Source organism: Micropterus dolomieu, linkage group LG07 (genome assembly GCF_021292245.1).
Source record: "Micropterus dolomieu isolate WLL.071019.BEF.003 ecotype Adirondacks linkage group LG07, ASM2129224v1, whole genome shotgun sequence".
Classification (NCBI taxonomy): domain Eukaryota; kingdom Metazoa; phylum Chordata; class Actinopteri; order Centrarchiformes; family Centrarchidae; genus Micropterus; species Micropterus dolomieu.
The window spans coordinates 16,922,692-16,941,735 of record NC_060156.1 but is presented as its reverse complement, the minus strand read 5'-3'; the positions used below and the strand labels follow the sequence as shown (position 1 = coordinate 16,941,735).

At 40.4% G+C, this 19,044-nt stretch overlaps 1 protein-coding gene across 1 annotated transcript; it reads left to right on the top strand.

The window, feature by feature from the left end:
* Nucleotides 1-1,692: 1,692 nt before the first annotated feature.
* cbsb (cystathionine beta-synthase b) lies at nucleotides 1,693-17,406 on the top strand. The gene is made up of 13 exons (XM_046053529.1): nucleotides 1,693-1,809; nucleotides 8,190-8,324; nucleotides 9,720-9,799; nucleotides 9,891-10,095; nucleotides 10,303-10,394; nucleotides 11,215-11,337; nucleotides 12,019-12,103; nucleotides 12,244-12,349; nucleotides 13,017-13,094; nucleotides 13,168-13,302; nucleotides 14,277-14,385; nucleotides 14,512-14,596; nucleotides 16,977-17,406. The coding sequence occupies exons 2-13, from the start codon at nucleotides 8,249-8,251 to the stop codon at nucleotides 17,132-17,134; spliced, it is 1,332 nt and encodes a 443-aa protein (XP_045909485.1). The 5' UTR covers nucleotides 1,693-1,809; nucleotides 8,190-8,248; the 3' UTR covers nucleotides 17,135-17,406.
* Nucleotides 17,407-19,044: the final 1,638 nt, after the last annotated feature.

Below are 19,044 nucleotides of genomic sequence, written 5' to 3'. Positions count from 1 at the left end.
ATGAAAACCATTCTAGAGCAGTACCAGAGATCCCCACCCAGTGCCTCAGTCTGTCTAACATGATGTTGTGATCAATGGTGTCAAAAGCAGCGCTAAGGTCCAGGAGTACAAGGACTGAGCACATACCTTCATCAGCAGACATTAAAAGGTCATTGGTGACTTTAAGCAGGGCAGTCTCAGTGCTGTGGTACTTCCTAAAACCAGACTGAAACTTTTCAAATAATTTGTTATTTTCCAGTACAGTGAGCAGCTGTTTGGACACAATTCTTTCTAGAATCTTTGCAATAAAAGGCAGTTTTGAAATTGGTCTAAAATTATGTGGGAGGGAGGGATCTAAACCAGGTTTCTTTAAAAGTGGGTTCACGCAAGCCGTTTTAAAATAATCAGGGACACAACCAGTAGATAGGGAGCTGTTGAAAACAGAGATCAAATGGGGCTTGTAATAATACAAGCTCGGAAAATAAATAGGTTGTCAATGCTGAATTAACCTTGTTTACATTTAAGTTTTAGCATGGACAAATGAGACAATGGCCCCTGGACACAGACATGTTAAAGGGTCCCCACCCCTCACACATGGGAGCAAGACAAGACTGAAAGAGACACAAAATGACTACAAACAACACCCTTGGAGATACTCAAGACTCTGATAAGGATCAGGACTCTGAAGTGAGCTTTGTGACTTTCCAACAGAGGCTCTGGGGTCAGGGGGCCCCTGGGCCTTTGCCCAAAATGGTAGTTCTGTTCAGCAATCCAAGTAAAAGTTTGAAAAAAAGGAAAACATTGCAGTCACTTTGCATGTACCACATAACTTCCAGTATTTGCAAGCATGAGTTTACAGAAAGAGCGCAGCATCTATTTCATAACCCATCATCAGTGTTTTTGACAGTACGAGTCGTAACTGATGTGTCCTGCTCATGCCTGAGAGTACCAAGTACGTCCCATAGCTGACCTTTTCGTTTACACGCTTTCCGTAATGCAGGGTGCCCTTCACAGCTGCAAGTGTGACCCACTGTAGTGAGTGAGGGCCTGTTAGTTATGAAAGGTTTGGGCAAGAGCCTTTCTCACACTGGTTGTGACAGGTCATAAGGTGGCTCAGACATTAACAATGTCTTCCTTCAGTTTAGCTGGGATATTCAGTTCTGTGCTAGCATGCTCAAATACCCTTTTCATAGCAGAAATTTTGAATTTTCACAGCAGCAACAGCCACACCTGTAACTAATGACATTAATGATGGCTCACTTCCAATACAGGTGCCCTGTGGAGTTTCTGTTTACATTCAGTTTTACTCATTGATGTGCATCCATGTGGTCTAACAAACATGGTGAATGCATTTCCTCCCTCATAAAGCATTTGTAAAGCTAATTGTTGCTAAAAGTGTGAAACCCGCACCCATGTTTATTAACTTTCTGTCTCCTTCAATGCCTTTAAATGTCGCATGAATGCGTCTCTTGACTTCTCACCTCCCAACTGTTTGATTAGTGCAAAACTATTGGCTGGAATGAGTATTGCATCTCTTGCGTATGTCATTCACAAGAGCAGACTCCACGGGGAACCTTTAATGTAAATTAGTTTCACCTGTGACTGGTGTGGGAAAGATTCATTGTCGACATATAACTACATTAGATGTAGTGTGAGCATATTTCCACCAAACCATGTAATTTATTTACAGCTGGTGGTGTATTTTCTCTTCTGTCCATCACAGCCCCAATGCCCCCAGCATCCTCCCCAACATCCTTGGGAAAATTGGACAGACACCTCTGGTTCGTCTGAACAAAATCCCAAAGGAGTTTGGACTCAAGTGTGATGTTTGTGAGTAAATGCTTTCATATAATCTCTGCAAAGATTACATATGACACACATGCTTATTTATCAGTAACAGCACACCCACATCTCTACACAAAACAATTTTAACTTTATACCTTTTTTAGTATACAACCTTGAAAAGGTTGGAAATTTAATTGTTTTTGCTTATAGTTATATGAACTCTGTTTTACAAAACATTATGATAGTATTATTTCTTCACCAGTCTATGGATTTGAATGAATCTGTTCTTTGTCCACCCTTGTTTTCATGGGAATAGTTGACAAAGGTTGGACAGGGAGTCCAGAGTTCTGCACTGTACAATGTTTGTTACCTTTGACTCTTACAGGTTGTGCAGAGGCTTGAATAGCTGCCCCACAGCAAAGCTAACTTGAATCTTGTCTGCACACTTATTATGCAGATAAATGGTACAGTTAAGATGAACAGGACCGGAGAGTCAGATTTTGTTTTTCTCATTTTAGAAAAAGGAGGGAGACTTACTCCTAACAACAGCATTATTGTTCTCCTTCCTGGAAAAGCCAGAAAGTTGAGAAGTTTCAGTGTTCAATGGGACAGAAAGAAAGTGCTGGACTGGATGTGATTGTAGCTCAGCAGCATTAGATTAGAGACTGAAGTCTTACCTGGCATACTGTCTTTGGGTACAAGGCTAAGAAAGACTTCTTTCAGGAAACAAGGGATGCAGGCAAACACATTTAATTAATATGTGGGAGCGGAAGACCTGCTATTGCTTTCATCAAGGGCTATTGATATGGCTGCGTCCCTATTGGCTTCCTTCTTAGGAAGAAGAATCTGCTGTTCAGAAGGGAACATTAAGGGATTATGTGGCTCATGGCCTTTTTTCCATGTGACTGTTGGGGTTGTGTCTGAGTCAGCGGGCTCCCATGAATGTGGAGGTAAAAATGAAAGGTGTTGTTCTTTTCGGCCAACAGAGCAATGCACACAGCCACACTTAAAATGAAACCTGAAAACATACATGGTGTTTCTTTAAGTATTTATTTGATTTCAGTAGAGTATTTCCTCAGCTGCACTGTCTCGTACTGGCAGGGTTCAGTGAGGATGAAACCTGTCAGAGGCATCAGTCTAAGCCTCCTAAGAAAATCCCTTTTACACTCCCTTAAACTAATGAAAGTGAAATTCTAGTTTGTTCCCATGGCTTAATGAGACAAAGGACCTTACACCTGATACTTACGCAGTTTTCACGTGACGTTACTTCTCTAGTTCACCAGATAAATTGTAGCCGCCCCAAATTTGTGGCAGTTGGCAGCCGTGTTGGTGACAGAGAGACCTTGGAACGACCCCACACTCCCCAAATAAAATGTCATTTCAGTCTTCTTCCATAATCTGCTCTACTCTGGTCTGTGTCACTTTCAGTTGCAAAGTGTAGTCCAGTGTGGTCAGCGTATAAGCCTCTTTAACACTGGACATTTTGACCTGGCATAGTAGGAAAAGCACAGGTGCTACTAATAATATTAACAATGGATCTGTTCTATTCAAGTGTCCCACTAAGTCATGACAGAGAACTAGCATTTCCAATACCAGGACCCTGAAAGTGAAGCAGCTAAATTGACTTCAGCCACCATTAAATTTATTATTACACCTGTTTTTCCTACTGTGACATGTCTAAATGGTTTACACAGTAGTAGTGTCACAGATGTATGCTGATTGGCATTTGAAGGTCATCTTAACTTTAGTGTGATGTACTGCCATCACATTCAATCAAAGGAAAAAGTATGTGAACCCTTAGATTTAATAACTCGTTGACCCTCCTTTGATGGCAATAACCCCAATAACCAAACATTTCCTGCAGTTGCAGATCAGATCTGAACAATGGTTAGGAGGAATTCTGGACCATTCCTCTTTACAAAACTGTTTCAGTTCAGCAATATTCTTGGGCTGTGTGGTGTGAATCGCTCTCTTTACGTCATGCCACAGCATCTCAATCGGGTTGAGGTCAGGACTCTGACTGGGCCACTCCAGATGGCGTATTTTCTTCTGCTGAAGCCATTCAGTTGTTCATTTACTTCTGTACTTTGGGCCATTGTCCCGTTGCATCGCCCATCTTGAGGTTGAATTGGTGGACAGTATATAATACTCATAGACGTATAGAAAACTCCAACTCATTAAAAATTCTTTAATTAGGCTACTTCTACTCCTTTTCCTTAATAAAAAAATCCAGAATCTATAAATATGCTAATTATTTTTACTACTAGACATAAGATGTCTCTCTCCTACTTCATTTGAATTGATCTTGATGATTGATCTTGATTGATTAACACTTATGGAGGAATCCTCATTATGTTTATACCACTTTTTGGCTGCAACTTCACTGAATCATTGGCACCACTGCTCAAATGTGAGTTCCTGATGTTTAAAAACAAAGTATTTATAAGAATTTATAAGAATAACAATGGTGTCAACCGATACTGGATACAATATTAGCTGATTCTGAGGAAGGTGTGTTGAGTCATTTTCTCATAAGAAGTTCAAGAAAATATGCAGAATGACAAACTTAGCATTTAGATTCTGCTGACCAGTGTTGGGCAGTTACTAGTAACGCGTTAATGTAATAATATTACTTTTCCCAGTAACTAAGTAGTGTAACTAATTACTTTTCAAAAACCGTAATATTATTAGTAGTTACTAATGCTGGGTACACACCAAAAGATAATCGGGCTGATTTTGGGCCGACTTCCCCGCTTCCGACAATCCTGGCTATGTCCCGATTATCTTGATGGTTCTACAGATTATCTTATCAGATTCTCCCTTGGTGTGAGGTGTGTTAAGAGTGTCCGAACCTGATCGGAAGAATGTCAGAGGCGCCCCGATCGTGAATCGTAATCGTAAATATTCAACATGTCGCTTTTTTTACGATTTGCGACATGTTGAATATTTACAATCAGAAATCCTGATGTGTGGGGATCCCCGAGGACAAACGTGCACACATTCTGGAGATTATCACGTGAAACGAAACAATATCCAATCATAAAGCGAGATGATTGAAGACAGAAGCATAAGAAACACAGTCATGGCGCAGCACAAGGTGAAATGAATATGGACAGCAGAGATGGAGGATCAGCTTGTAGATTTGTGGCAACAGCATGAATGTTTGTTCAATGTCGCAATTTCTTCCTGTGTATCGTCCGCCATGCTTATTCTGAAGTCTCGCGAGATTTTGCGAGATTTCCTGTGTTCACAGTCAAATCTGTTTGTGTGTGGTGTCCCATGATGTGACAAAGACAGCACACTATAGGAGCAAAACGGTTAAATCTAGGATTTTTTCTCCTCATGTTTGTGATCCATCTCATTTTGAAAATCTTATAAGATGTAAAAAATCCTTTGGTGTGTACCCAGCATAAGGCTTTACCTCTAGCACCCTGGCATGAAGATCCTGTTTTCGTCTGTGACGCAAAGTGTTGGTGGAAGGCTGGTGCCAATCAGTGAACAGTGTTATGGCTGTATTTGTTTGTAGCTTAAATGATGCCATGATTGAGAACCCTGCCAGTCAAGCTTCATTACTAGACGGCTAACGTTAGCTAACTGTTATACATGTTATTCTAAAAAAGGAGACAGCGATAGACTCCGTGACCTTGCCAACAGTAAATCTAAATAATCATTAAATCATGCCATACTACATTTAAAACGCATTTCTATTGAAATGAGCGACACACCGTCAACTTACCTCCATCTAGCCTGTACCATAGACTGTATATAAAAAGGCCTGTACACGCTACAGCTCCGTAAAGTGGACGGAGCTGTCGGAGCGAGGGGATTGTAGGCGTGGCCATGCGTTGGATGCAAATCCATGATTGGTCAGTCAAACCACCAATAGAATCTCTTATTTAGACATTTTTTGACTTGCAAAACTTTTCAACTTGCAAAATGGTTGAACCTGCAAAACTTTCTGACTTGCAAGGAAAACCTTTTAACTTGCAATCAATAAGGACAAATTAGCAATTAAAACTTTTTGTGACACAAAAAAAGGCCTGTTTATTTTTAATTACAAACAGAATTTTTGATTGCAGTGCGATAAATATGCTCTCAAAACATTTTTTTTTTGCTTGCATTAAAAAGACACAAAAATACCTTCATACCAGGGCAGTAAAATGTGAAGTTTAGCTGCTGATCTGAACTTCCCTGCTGTTACCATTTCTTTACCAATAATATTCATCAGCTGTTTGTCTCAGGAAGGTAACTGCTTCTCTCCAGGTAACAAAGCCATAACAGAGCGTCGGAGAATAACTACATGAAATTACAATCCAACTACATATTTTGTCTACCAGCGCAGTAAAAGTTTAGCTGGCTGATCTGAGCTTTGATGCTGGAAGCTGCCGTTTTATTGCTAATTAGCGGTCAGCTGATTCTCATGAAGGTAACAGACAAAGTCAAAGCGCTGGAGAGAGAGAGAGAGAGAGCGAGTCACTACATGAAATTATTCCAACTAACATAACACCACAAGCCAAAGCACAGCCCAGGAGAATAAACCAATCCAACTAATAATAAATTTTTTTCTACCAGTCAGTAAAAGGTTAGCTGGCTTATGCTTCCAATGCTCTAAGCTAACGTTACGGTTTTATTGCCAATTAACGTTACTGATCAGCTGATTTTCTTGCTAACATAACTGGTGTTCTGTAGATTTATGCTACCTATCGAGATGTGCTACTTAGCGGTTCTGCACATGCGTATGAAAAGTGTGGTCTGTTTCCGCGCCTATAAATCTGTGCAACCTTAATGTTGGGAATGCCGTCGAGAAAGTGGCTGATCAGTCAATATCTGTCAGTAATATAAAAAAACAACAACATTATTACTCTATCAGAATACGCTACCCCTGATATCTTAAATAAAGATGTCAACGTGCTCCCCATCTCCTTACAGTACACATGGAGTGAGTAGTGGTGCAATATAAAATGATTCTGTAGTGGGAGCATTATTTGATAGGGGAGATTAGTCTATCGGAATACGCTACCCCTGAAATGATGTTATAATATAATCAAAAAACAGAATATGTCATAATACTGTGAGAGTTATAACTTAATGGGATTGGAAAAGGGAACACAAGGTAGCATTTTTCCATAGGGCAGGGCGACTCGATAGTCTCTGCTGTCGATTTGCGCTATGGTAGCATTTTTCGACAAGGCAGCATAGATCGTCAGAAAGCCAAACCACAGACTGGAGAATAAGTAGGCGCCATGAAATTAATCCATATTTCACACCACTGACAGGGGAAACACGCCACGGCTCTCTGTGATTATGGCCAGCTAAGATAAAGCTCTCAAACAACAGTTTTCATTTGCATTGCTAAAGTCTGACAAACAAAGTAAATTCCCTGTCCAGCAGAAAACAGACAACTTCAGCTCCACTTTGAAAACATCTGTCCCACATTAACGTTATGCCTTTACCTCTAGGCAAATCCACAAAATCTGTGATTTCTGCCGTCAGCTGTCTGTCCCGACTCCATCAAGCTGTCGGCTCTCGTGCTAAATAACACGTGTGCTCCTACAGTTGCCCAAATGTCACTTCTCTTCTTCCTTCTAATAAACCAGAAGACTAGAGAGAGACAGAGACTGTATATTACTATTATTATTAGTCCCTCTTCTTCTTCAATGTAGTGATGGGCATCTACACTACCGGAATTACACAAGCTCTGTAGTGCTAATTGTTCGTTGTCAGCTTCAGTAGAAACATGACGACAAAATACAGCGACCTCCACAGCAGCAGGGGGTGCCTGCGGTTATGTAGATATAAATGTCTCATTCTAACGAAATAAAAACATAATGGGTCATTATGTAAGGTCTTTATACACCACTGAAAGCATAGTTATGGATCTTATATTGCATTTCTGTCAATAGAGCCTCAGAAATATTACACACTGGACCTTTAAGGAGTAATAAGTAACTACTAATATACTGTATTACAATTTCTGAGTAACTTGCCCAACACTGCTGCTGACACACACAGCCATGAATGCATCATCTTCAACTGAATGTTATTCACTGCAGACCAGTTTCATCCACAGCTTGAAAATACCTGTTCACTCACTGCTTGGGTGAACTAATGATGCACACATTTTTCACTGATCACTGATAGAGCAGATGATCTCCATGAAGAGTACTAAAAAAGTAATACATATAATACATCACCACTTTTAACATATCATAACCTTTGGAACAAAAATAACACTGCATGAATTAAACAAACTTGCGTCCTGTTATTTTATAACCTGACTAATAAATGAACGGATTAACACACAGAAAAAATGGTGATGTTGAGAAAAATGAAGGAAACAACATTGATTTTTTATCCTAGCTGTTTCAGACTCTTAAGTCAAACTAAAACACACTCAGTGATAGTATTATCTCATGTGTATTTAGTGGCCAAGTGCGAGTTCTTCAATGCAGGAGGCAGTGTGAAAGACAGGATCGGCCTGCGGATGGTGGAAGATGCTGAGAGAGTCGGGATTCTCAAACCAGGAGACACAATCATCGAGCCCACCTCTGGCAACACAGGTACCTTATAATAATAATAATAATAATAATAAAAATAATAATAATAATAACTTATATTTTTATAGCGTCTTTCACTGGACCCAAGGACGCTTTACAAATAACTTAAGAGACAGAACAATAAAAGTCATTCAGGGTTGATTGCCTTTGTGAAGAGGTGGGTTTTTAGGAGTGTTTTGAAGGTGTCCAGAGAGGGAGTGTTTCGGATCTCTGTGGGGATGGAGTTCCAGAGGATGGCGGCTGCGACGCTGAAGGCTCTGTCCCCAAAAGTCCGTACTATGGTGTGGGGGACAGAGAGCAAGCCCTTGTCGGTGGACCGCCGGTTCCGTGAGGGGTTGTAGGGGTGGAGAAGGTCCAGTAGTTACTGGGGTGCAGTGGCATCGAGAGATTTGTAGATGAGGAGTAGGATTTTGTAGGTGATGCGGAATTTGACCGGGAGCCAGTGAAGCTGAGTGAGGATTGGGGTGATGTGCTGCCATGTCCTAGTGTAGGTGAGAACCCTGGCAGCCGAGTTCTGAACATATTGTAGTCTGTCCAGGACCTTGCTGGGTACCCCATACAGGACACCACTGCAGTAGTCCAAACGGGGATGTGATGAAGGCATGGATGAGTGACTCTGCCACAGAGTCTGGGAGTGAAGGTCGAAGTCTGGGGATGTGACTGGAAGGAAAGGGTGAAGTCCAATATGACACCAAGGTTGCAGACTTCTTGGGATGGACCCTCAGGAGCAGCGGCTTGGGAGCCTACCAATAGCCTACTAACTACCAATAGCTCTGTTTTGCTGCTGTTTAGTTTGAGTAGGTTAGATGACATCCAGGTTTTTATTTCATTCAGACAGTTAACAAGTGACAGAGGCGGAAACTGAGTGGATGGTTTGGTGCTGAGATACAGCTGTGTGTCATCAGCATAACAGTGAGAGCTGAGACCATGGCGGCGTATTATCTGGCCAAGGGGGAGCATGTAAATGGTAAACAGGAGGGGTCCAACACAGAGCCTTGGGGCACACCTTGTTTGACTGGGGCTGGGGGGGAGCTACAGTCTCTAAAGGTGACGAACTGTTCCCTATTAGAGAGGTATGACTGGAACCAGGAGAGTGCTGAACCGGTGAGGCCAACACATACAGATAAACGGTTGAGAAGGATGGTATGGGGAACTGTGTCAAAGGCTGCTGAGAGATCTAGAAGAATGAGGATGCTGATATGTTCAGAGTCAGCAGCGATGAGGAGGTCATTAGTGATTTTGATGAGGGCGGTCTAAGAACATGCAGGGTGGGGAACAAAAACAAACGCAAGAATCTATCTCATGAAAAATGTAGAAGCGAGTTGTTGTCTAGGCAATATAGCAGAACACAGAAACTGTTCTGACCGTGATAAGTCCTCCTCCTCTGGCTGCCTGCAGGTATCAGCCTCGCCCTGATAGCTGCAGTGAAAGGCTACCGCTGCATTATCACCATGCCTGAGAAGATGAGCATGGAGAAGGTATGCTGCTCTTTCACTGATCACAACTTCTGATTGATTCATTATGGGACATTTGACTGAATTGAAATCTGACCTCAGTGTGTGCTTTTAGGTGGACGTGTTGAGAGCTCTTGGGGCAGAAATAGTGCGCACACCTACTTCTGCAGCTTTCGATTCACCAGAATCTCACATAGGTGCGGCTTGGCGTCTAAAGAATGAGATCCCCAACTCGCACATCCTCGACCAGTATCGTAATGCCAGCAACCCTCTGGCTCACTATGATACCACAGCTGAGGAGATACTGGAGCAGTGTGATGGTTTGTACTAAACTCTTTCTTTTCAAAGGACGGACAGAAAAAAGGCAATTTAAGTGTATTTCTAATATACAGTACAGTCCGTACAATATATCATAGCTTATTGCTCTTAAATTTAGTTTTATTCACCAAAATGCATTGTGTGTATCCTTGAGGTACTCTCCAGGAAGTGTAATCCAATAATGAAAGGAAATGTGCTTTTCCTTTCAGGTAAATTGGACATGTTTGTGGCTGGAGCCGGCACAGGTGGTACACTTACTGGTGTTGCTCGAAAGTTGAAGGAGAGGTGCCCCAATATCAAGGCAAGACACACAGCATGTTGTGATCAAGGACCTCTTTGAACTTGTTTTATTTTGTTAAATCTATGGACATGATTAGAGAGATTTGTGTGGAGAAGATGTCCAGATGAGGTTACTTCTGTTTCAGGGCAGGGCTTTATAGGGGAGGGGGAGGATTTTGTAGTTGATGCGGAATTTGACTGGGAGCCAGTGAAAGGGAAGTGAGGATTGGGGTGATGTGCTGTGCTGCCAAGTGAAAACCCTGCAAGCTCAGTTCTGCACAGACTGAAGCATGTCCAGGACTTTGCTGGTTACCCCGAACAGGACACCACTGCAATACTCCAAGCAGTAGGTGATAAAGGCATATATGAGTGATTCTGCCACAAAGTCCGAGAGTGAAGGCCAAAGTCTTGAGATGTTGTTGAGGTGGTAGAAGGCAGATATATATGATAATAAGGTTCATTTTCCGGGTACCTACATGTCAGGAGCCTGGCTGCTATGTTCTGGGCCAGTTGCAGACGGGACAGGAACGACTGATTGATCCCAGTATACAGGGAGTTCCAGTAGTCCAAGTGAGAGGAAAGGTGTGGATGACTTTCTCAAGATCTTTGAAAGAGAGAACAGGCTTGATTTTGGCAATTGTACAAAGGATCCAAAGGATTTTACTACTGCAGTCACGTTCTTGTCACAATAACAGGGTTGAACAGATTGCTAAGACTGTTGGTAATCACTTTGATGGAGTCTGGGAGCCAAATAGGACAGCTTCAGACTTGCTTTTATTCAACTGTAGGAAGTTTGAGCTGCAGTGTTTCCAGTGTTAACGCTGTTATCTTGTTTGTTTTAGATAGTCGCTGTGGACCCTGAGGGCTCCGTTCTGGTTGAATCAAAAGAGGAGAACAAACAGAAAACTTCTTTTGAAGTGGAGGGCATCGGATATGACTTTATCCCCACAGTGTTGGACAGATCTGTGAGTGTATTTCTGCATGCGCACATTTGAACATGCAAGTTTTGGTTTGTTCAGCACACTGAGCTGATTGTAACTGAACATCATAAAACATGTGTTTTATGATATGACTTAAGGGGAGAGTAAGTGATTCTGCAGAAGGATTGTTGATATTTCAACTCAACTGCTGAAACAATTACACCCCTCTCTTCAGTGCTCCCTCAGAAGCTCTGCCCAAATTTCAAACCTCTGAGGTTTCTCCAGCATTGAAACGCCTTCGCCCTTGCCTGGTCATGTAACTTTCTTCTCTGTTTATTCTCTTCAGATCTTTCTCTTTGGCTGTTTCTCGGCCATCTCTACTTCTTCACAGTGCCTGAAGTCCAGCACATTCGAATGCGCCAATGTACAGAACTCTCTCTTCTACTGCCCCCATAACTCCTGTGCACAAGTACTAACACCACCTGTTGCTGATTGACTGGAACAATGTTGTGTGGCAAGGTCCACACCACTTTCTTTATTTTACATTTACAGAGCCAGAGCTGTGTATGAAAACTGGATTTTTTTTCTGAGCTAACACAAAACAGAGAGCTAGCAAACCATGAGGAAATTTCTTGCTGAATGTAACAAAAAGCACATTGGATTACAATGACTTACTATCCCTTTAACCTCCTGCTCTGTTGCCCTCTCCTTTACAAATCTACACAGCTTGTTGACATGTGGTATAAATCAAGTGACATGGAGACGTTCACCATGTCACGTAAGCTGATCAGAGAGGAGGGTCTTCTGTGCGGTGAGTTCACTGACCAAATTATACCGTTGAGGTTTTCTTGGTATTATACATATGTTTTGCACAGCCATGTGGAGGTTTATAACAACCTCTTTATTTGTTCCATTTAATTCTCATCCAAAAATGTGCCTGTTTTACTGCAGGCGGCAGCTCTGGCTCAGCCATGGCAGCAGCAATGAAGATGGCTCGGCAGCTGGAGGAGGGGCAGCGCTGTGTTGTTATCCTGGCCGACTCCGTCCGAAACTACATGTAAAAGACAGATTTACTAAACTCCTGGACAAATACTCACATTAACATTTTACATTTGTTCAACAGCCAAGTTACATGGTCCTAATTCTACTACTCTTGGTTATTGGTCCCATGCAATCAAATTTACCAGGGCCTCAATGTAATCCTTTCTGGAGTTTTGATGTAAGTAACGCTAATATATGATTAACATATGACTGTAATATTTATATGCCTGTGTTGCTGTTACCAACCTTAATTAGACAACCATCTCAAACACACACAAAACCTTTTTTATTTTTTTTTATTTACATGTTTTGAGGTGATTTTTTCCCCCCTTAATAGAGAGAGGACAGTGTACAGGTGACAGAAAATGCGGGAAGAGAGAGATACAGTAGGGGATGACATGCAACAAATGTCACCCGGACTCGCACCAGATATGTTGCAACCTAAAACACCTTGGCCGCCAGGATGTCCCACAAAATCTTTAAACATCTCCCCAACTTATAAAGCACACACAAAAACAATCAGAGCACATCAACAGCATGCAACGGCTTACAAATCAAAACTGAATCCACAAAGAACAAAAAATGGAGCCTGACCAAAACCCTCAGGATGGTGAAGATGTATCAGAAAACCAGAGCAACCTCTAATCTGCTCACAGTCATTGTTCTCTGTTTTGCCTCCAAAGATCAAAGTTCCTGAGTGACAAGTGGATGTGTGAGAAGGGCTTCCTCAACCTGGAGGCTCCGATGGACCCCAAACCCTGGTACAAAGGTCAACCATAAGCACCTAATTCAAACCACAGATTAGTGCGAAATCTCTCTCTCTCTCTCTTTAAGGTGGTGGAACATGACTGTTCAGTGTCTGAAGCTGCCGGCCCCCCTCACTGTGTTACCATCTGTGTCCTGCCAGAAAACCATTAGGATCCTAAAGGAGAAAGCTTTCGACCAGGCCCCAGTCGTTGATGAATCAGGGTACATCGCCTCAAGAAATTATTTATATATATAATAATATATCACTATATATATATAAAGATCAACAGATGTTCCACAGGTGTTTCTTTTACCTCATGATCTGATGTTGAAGCCTGGCTCCTTGTGTGACTTGACAGAAGACAGGAAACTAAGGAGCTGAAGTGCAAAAGTGCATTCAAAACAGAACATTTCTCATTTTTGTTTAGTGTTCTCTTTTTCAGACCTACTATACATTCATCTGGACCTCCTCTCATTGCATGCACAATCCCTCTTTTTGTAATTATTCAATATGACCCAATGAGCCAAATAGCTGTGTCATTTTTTTCATAGACAGACCAGCTTCTTCCGGACCTCCTCCCAATATTTAACCAACCTTCCATTTTTCAAGACAGATAAAATGGCCAAATGTAATGTTGAAACCTCAGTGTCAACTTCTACAGTTCATTTTTATCATTAACAGTTACACAGCTTTTCTTTAGACGTAGTTTTGACTTCTTTTTCTGAAGCAGAGGTTTATTATTTGATTAATAATATGATGTTTTTTTGTATATTTTGTTGGTAGCTGAACTTTTATATATACTGTATATTAGGGTTGACCCCGAATAGTCAAAGATTCGATGCTTCAATAGAAGAAGCCTGATTCGACTGCCAATCTCACAGTAAAATCTTTGTGGATGTGTTATGAGTCGACTATAGGCAAGACTTGACAATTCTTTACTATGCAAATCCTTAGTCGGGGGCACCCCTACTTGATATACTGTATATATTTGTATGAGAAAAATAAACTGCAGTAGAAAATAATTAAATACAGAACATGAGGCATGTCCACTGTCTGAAAACAGATATTTTTGAACGGATGCAGATAATAGCTTTGCGTTACACCTATCTTAATGTATGTCATTATCACCTGTGTCACTGCTGATAGAGGATCAGCAGTAGATTGAGTGTTTGTCTCTGTGTGTGTGTTTCTACAGTGTGATCCTGGGGATGGTGACTCTGGGAACCATTCTGTCGTCTGTGTCGGCTGGAAAGGTCAAACCCTCAGATGCTGTCATCAAGGTGCTCTGCAAGCATTTCAACCAGGTCAGTCAGTAGAAACACATGGAGTGCGTGGTCACATGGATGGTAAATATGCATACTATCCATTACATGCATTCAAAGTTAACATATTTACGTACTTGTTTAATCTCCCTACTGATGTACTCGCAGGTGCACCTTACAGACAACCTGGGGAATCTCTCCCGTGTCCTTGAAACAGATCACTTTGCCCTGGTTGTGCATGATCACACCCAGTGTAAGATACTTTATTTATAATATTTTCTTTTCATTTATTTGATTGAAGACAGTACATATTTGTCAAATGAGGAAAGAGAGGGGAGGGATGACCTACAAGACAGGTCCCCAGCCCCAACAAGTGTTGATCTGCATCAGTTCTAGGAAATAGAACAGTGGCCTTACCTTGATGCGGCAGGTGTGTTAGACAATCATTTAATTTATCTATAATAATCCCTTCATTAGGACTGCAACCAACAATTACTTTCATCATGGATTTATATGCAGATTATTTTCTCAATTAATCAATTAAATGTTTGGTCTATAAAGTACTGCAAAATGCCCATCACAATTTCCCAGAGCCCAAGATGATGTCTTTGTTTTACATAAGTCAAACAAAGCAACACATCCTCACATTTAAGAAGATGGAATTAGGAAATGTTTTGCAGTTTTGCTGTAAAAAATTACTTAAATGATGAATTGAACTATCAAAATAGTAAATTATTTTCACTCTACCCTTCATATTCTCCTGCTCTAACTCCCCCATGATGAAATGCATCCGTATCTGTCCATAATATTTCAATAATTTATTATTCTTTACGGTAGTAGAAATTTGAGATGCAATAAACAGTGGTTGCTGTTGCAGCTAAACTTTTATGTTGCGATAAAGCCTAAATTGAAGCTTTTAAGTTTTTAAGAAACTATTATAATAAATCAAGATGCACATTCCATGTTTTAAATCTATTTTTTGGTTAAAAAATTATAAATGGTTTTAACTGCTACACCTAGTAGAGATTTTTAGGATATTTAGGACCAGTTTCCTGCTCAACAGTGCACTAATAAATTCTTTTTACTTTTTAGTCATAGATTAGTAAATTGTCTCACCAGTGAAATCCACCATTTCAAACAAAGACCCCATTAATGTCTGTCAAAAAATACCTATTTTTGTCTGTCATGTCTGTATAATATTAATAAAGCTATAGCCAGCAGAGAATTTGCTTAACTTAACATAAAGACTGGAAACAGGGGGAATCAGCTAGCCTGGCTCCGTCCAAAAGTAAAACATCCATATACCAGCACCTTTAAATTAAATTTATTTTTCTTTATTGCTTAAACACATTTCTTGAAATGTGTCTTTTTCTCAAAACTCTGAACACAAATCCACAACTTTTCACACAATTCCCCAAACATCCTGTTTTCAGGTCAAAATGAAGCTCTCCACTCAAAACCAACTGGAAAAAACTGGAAAACCAAACTTTGCCCTCAGATATAACACACAAGCCCTCAAAAACACACACACACTACAACACAGTCTTACACACTGGTGAGATAAATTCAAAACAATACTACAAAAACTGGTTATTAGTATGTTGCTTGTGGTTCTCCCCCTCAGAAATCTTTTCACATTATGAACACAAAAGAAATAACAAATGTAAACATTTTTTATTTCTCAGTACTGTCCTGTACACCACACCAAACAACAAATTATTCTGCCCTAGCGTCCTGTCTTTGGTCTGGGACAGGCCAGAGATTCTTGTTCTCCTCCTCCTCTCTCTACCTACTGCACCTCCTTCTTCACCTCCTCCTCCTCCTCCCTCCTGCTCCGCCTCCTCCTCCTCCTCATCTTCCTCCTTTCCCATCTCCTCCTCTATCTCCTATTGTTTCTCTTCCTTCACCTCTTCTTCCTCTCCATACTGCTCTTCCTCCTCCTCCTCTCTCGTGTCCTACACTTCTTCCTTCAGATTTCTCTGGATCCATTGTTCCAAAACTGAATGAACTGACTCTCTGGCCCTTTTACATAGCTATTGAAGGTTCTGATTGGTGTGTTATTAATTATGACTGTTTGTGTTTCCACCTGGGTAGCTGTCTGTTATCTGAGCTCAACCTGTGCTGATTGAGTGAACAATTTTGAATGTTAGTGTTTTCTCAATGAACACATGGTGTAGGCAATGAGAAATGAAGGGATTTGTGTGTAGAGTTTAGGGAAATCTGTATGTGTTTTGAAAAAAGGAGTTATATTTTTGAAATATTAGTTTAAAAGCCTGGTTATAGTGTTTAAGCAATGGAGAAAAATTGTTAGCTAATATTCTTAAGCTGTGCTAACCAGCTGCTAAGGGGGTATCGATGTTTCAAATCAAACTTTTCACCTAAAAGGGAATAAGTGAATTTCCCTTTGCTTAACAGTGAAATGTTGAACATTTGCTTTAAGCAAAGGGTCAGACGAATTTTATTGTGTCCACCTAGCTTCCCAAATATTGTGGCTTTGTATTTGCATAAAAATTGAATAACGTCAACAGTCTTGTGGTGTAGCTACTGTAGTTAGCCTAATGTTTATCCTGCTCTTTTTGTGTTTTCAGTTTAGCCAGTAATGTAAGTGTAACTAGTATACTGTCTCTCTCCAGATAAGGCTGATGGGTCAGCTTGCCAGAGGAGGATGGTGTTTGGCGTTGTGACAACGACTGACCTCCTCAACTACATCACCACAGATGAGAGGCTTGATCGCTTGTCCTCTGAGTGCTCGCTGTCGGACAAAATGTCTCTGTCACCAATTTCTGTGTAAGATGTGGATAATGTCACCTCCTTACCAAGAGGCAGCGCATGAGCACCCACGGTTTTAAACTAAATCATGTTTCTTTTCAGTGTCTCTAAGGGTCTACATCTTTGGCTCCACATAAGGAAATAGGCTGTGTGTACTATTGATATATAACATTCTGAAATCAAACTTAAAGGATAAATTTGGAAATGTTTTATATTTAATCTCATTGTCAGCAAATCCCTTGAAAAGAAAAAACTAGTCATTTGTAAGTAGCATTTTAAAGACTTTTAAAAACATTAAACTGTATATTTGTGATCTGTCTTCAGTCGTAACAAATGCTTTAGGGGCCACAGAGTAGGGAAGCTGGAGAGTATTGAGAGACAACATGTTATTGGTTAGATTTTTATGGGATTTGTCGATGAACATAAGGACAATATAGAAAAGCACCAGCCTTTCCTGTTTAAAGACGTAATTTGTCTAGACTTGATTATGCTTACTGAATGTAACCTGATTATCATAACTACATGATTTTATATGATATCAATCATTTTCTAATCATCAGCTTTTAATTTAAGTGTTACGGTTTTACATCATGTTTACCTTGTGAGCTCTACTGAGTATAGTGAAGCCAGACTGAAGGAAGGATTTGACTTGGCCTGTTATCACTTCATCAAATACTGCTGGAAAAAGCTAAAAGTAGATCTTCAATAAAGACCCTTTTTTGGATCTTGGGAGTCAAACTGCTGTTTAAGGTTAAGAATGGAAATATGATACTGTTAAATATTTATAGTACTTTGCCTGAAAAAAACAGTATGAACTTTAAATTAAATTCTAAAAAGTCTGATGATATTGTGGGCTAATTAATATAACGTATTTTCTATGGATATGCTGGAAACCCATTGCTTCCTTATTTTTAGGTTGTGGTTAAGCTTGTTGCTTTTCTGCAGCTCAGTACAGGTGGGTGGATAAAGCCTTCCACCTGGTGGCTGAAACCAGGCACACTTGTAATTGTGTGTTATGTGACAGGAATCTGCAGCAGTTAAACTTTGGAATATTGCATTTTAACAGATTCTGGATTATCTGTGGCAGAGAAGGAGTAGATGCAATTTTAATTAACCATGAAACTTTTTTATGGAAAAACCACATCAAATAGAAACCATTATTCAAAGCTAAGTATTTTTTTACATCTTAAAATAAGGTTGGAGGGGATTTTTAAGTAAATGCAATACATGTATACAATATGCATGTTCAACTACAGTGCCAGGTGTGTCTGGGGCCATGTTGGGGAACAGGGAGTGCAGGGCAGGCTGTGTGCATGAGACTAAGTGGAATGAAGGGGAGAAAGTTTTTTGGATAGTGTAGGCTAGCGTGAGTTTTCTTATATAGATACACTACCGTTCAAAAGTTTGGGGTCACATTGAAATGTCCTTATTTTTGAAGGAAAAGCACTGTACTTTTCAATGAAGATAACTTTAAACTAGTCTTAACTTTGAAGAAATACACTCTATACATTGCTAATGTGGTAAATGACTATTCTAGCTGCAAATGTCTGGTTTTTGGTGCAATATCTACATAGGTGTATAGAGGCCCATTTCCAGCAACTATCACTCCAGTGTTCTAATGGTACAATGTGTTTGCTCATTGGCTCAGAAGGCTAATTGATGATTAGAAAACCCTTGTGCAATCATGTTCACACATCTGAAAACAGTTTAGGTCGTTACAGAAGCTACAAAACTGACCTTCCTTTGAGCAGATTGAGTTTCTGGAGCATCACATTTGTGGGGTCAATTAAATGCTCAAAATGGCCAGAAAAACAGAACTTTCATCTGAAACTCAACAGTCTATTCTTGTTCTTAGAAATGAAGGCTATTCCATGCGAGACATTGCTAAGAAATTGAAGATTTCCTACAACGGTGTGTACTACTCCCTTCAGA

What these genes read in the sequence shown, in the direction of transcription:
- cbsb (XM_046053529.1), top strand. Translation starts at nt 8,249, where the DNA reads ATGGTGGAAGATGCTGAGAGAGTCGGGATTCTCAAACCAGGAGACACA. An exon ending in CCACAGTGTTGGACAGATCT is followed by an intron (nt 11,338 to 12,018) that starts GTGAGTGTATTT and finishes AAATCTACACAG; the next exon opens with CTTGTTGACATGTGGTATAA. An exon ending in TGTGCATGATCACACCCAGT is followed by an intron (nt 14,597 to 16,976) that starts GTAAGATACTTT and finishes GTCTCTCTCCAG; the next exon opens with ATAAGGCTGATGGGTCAGCT.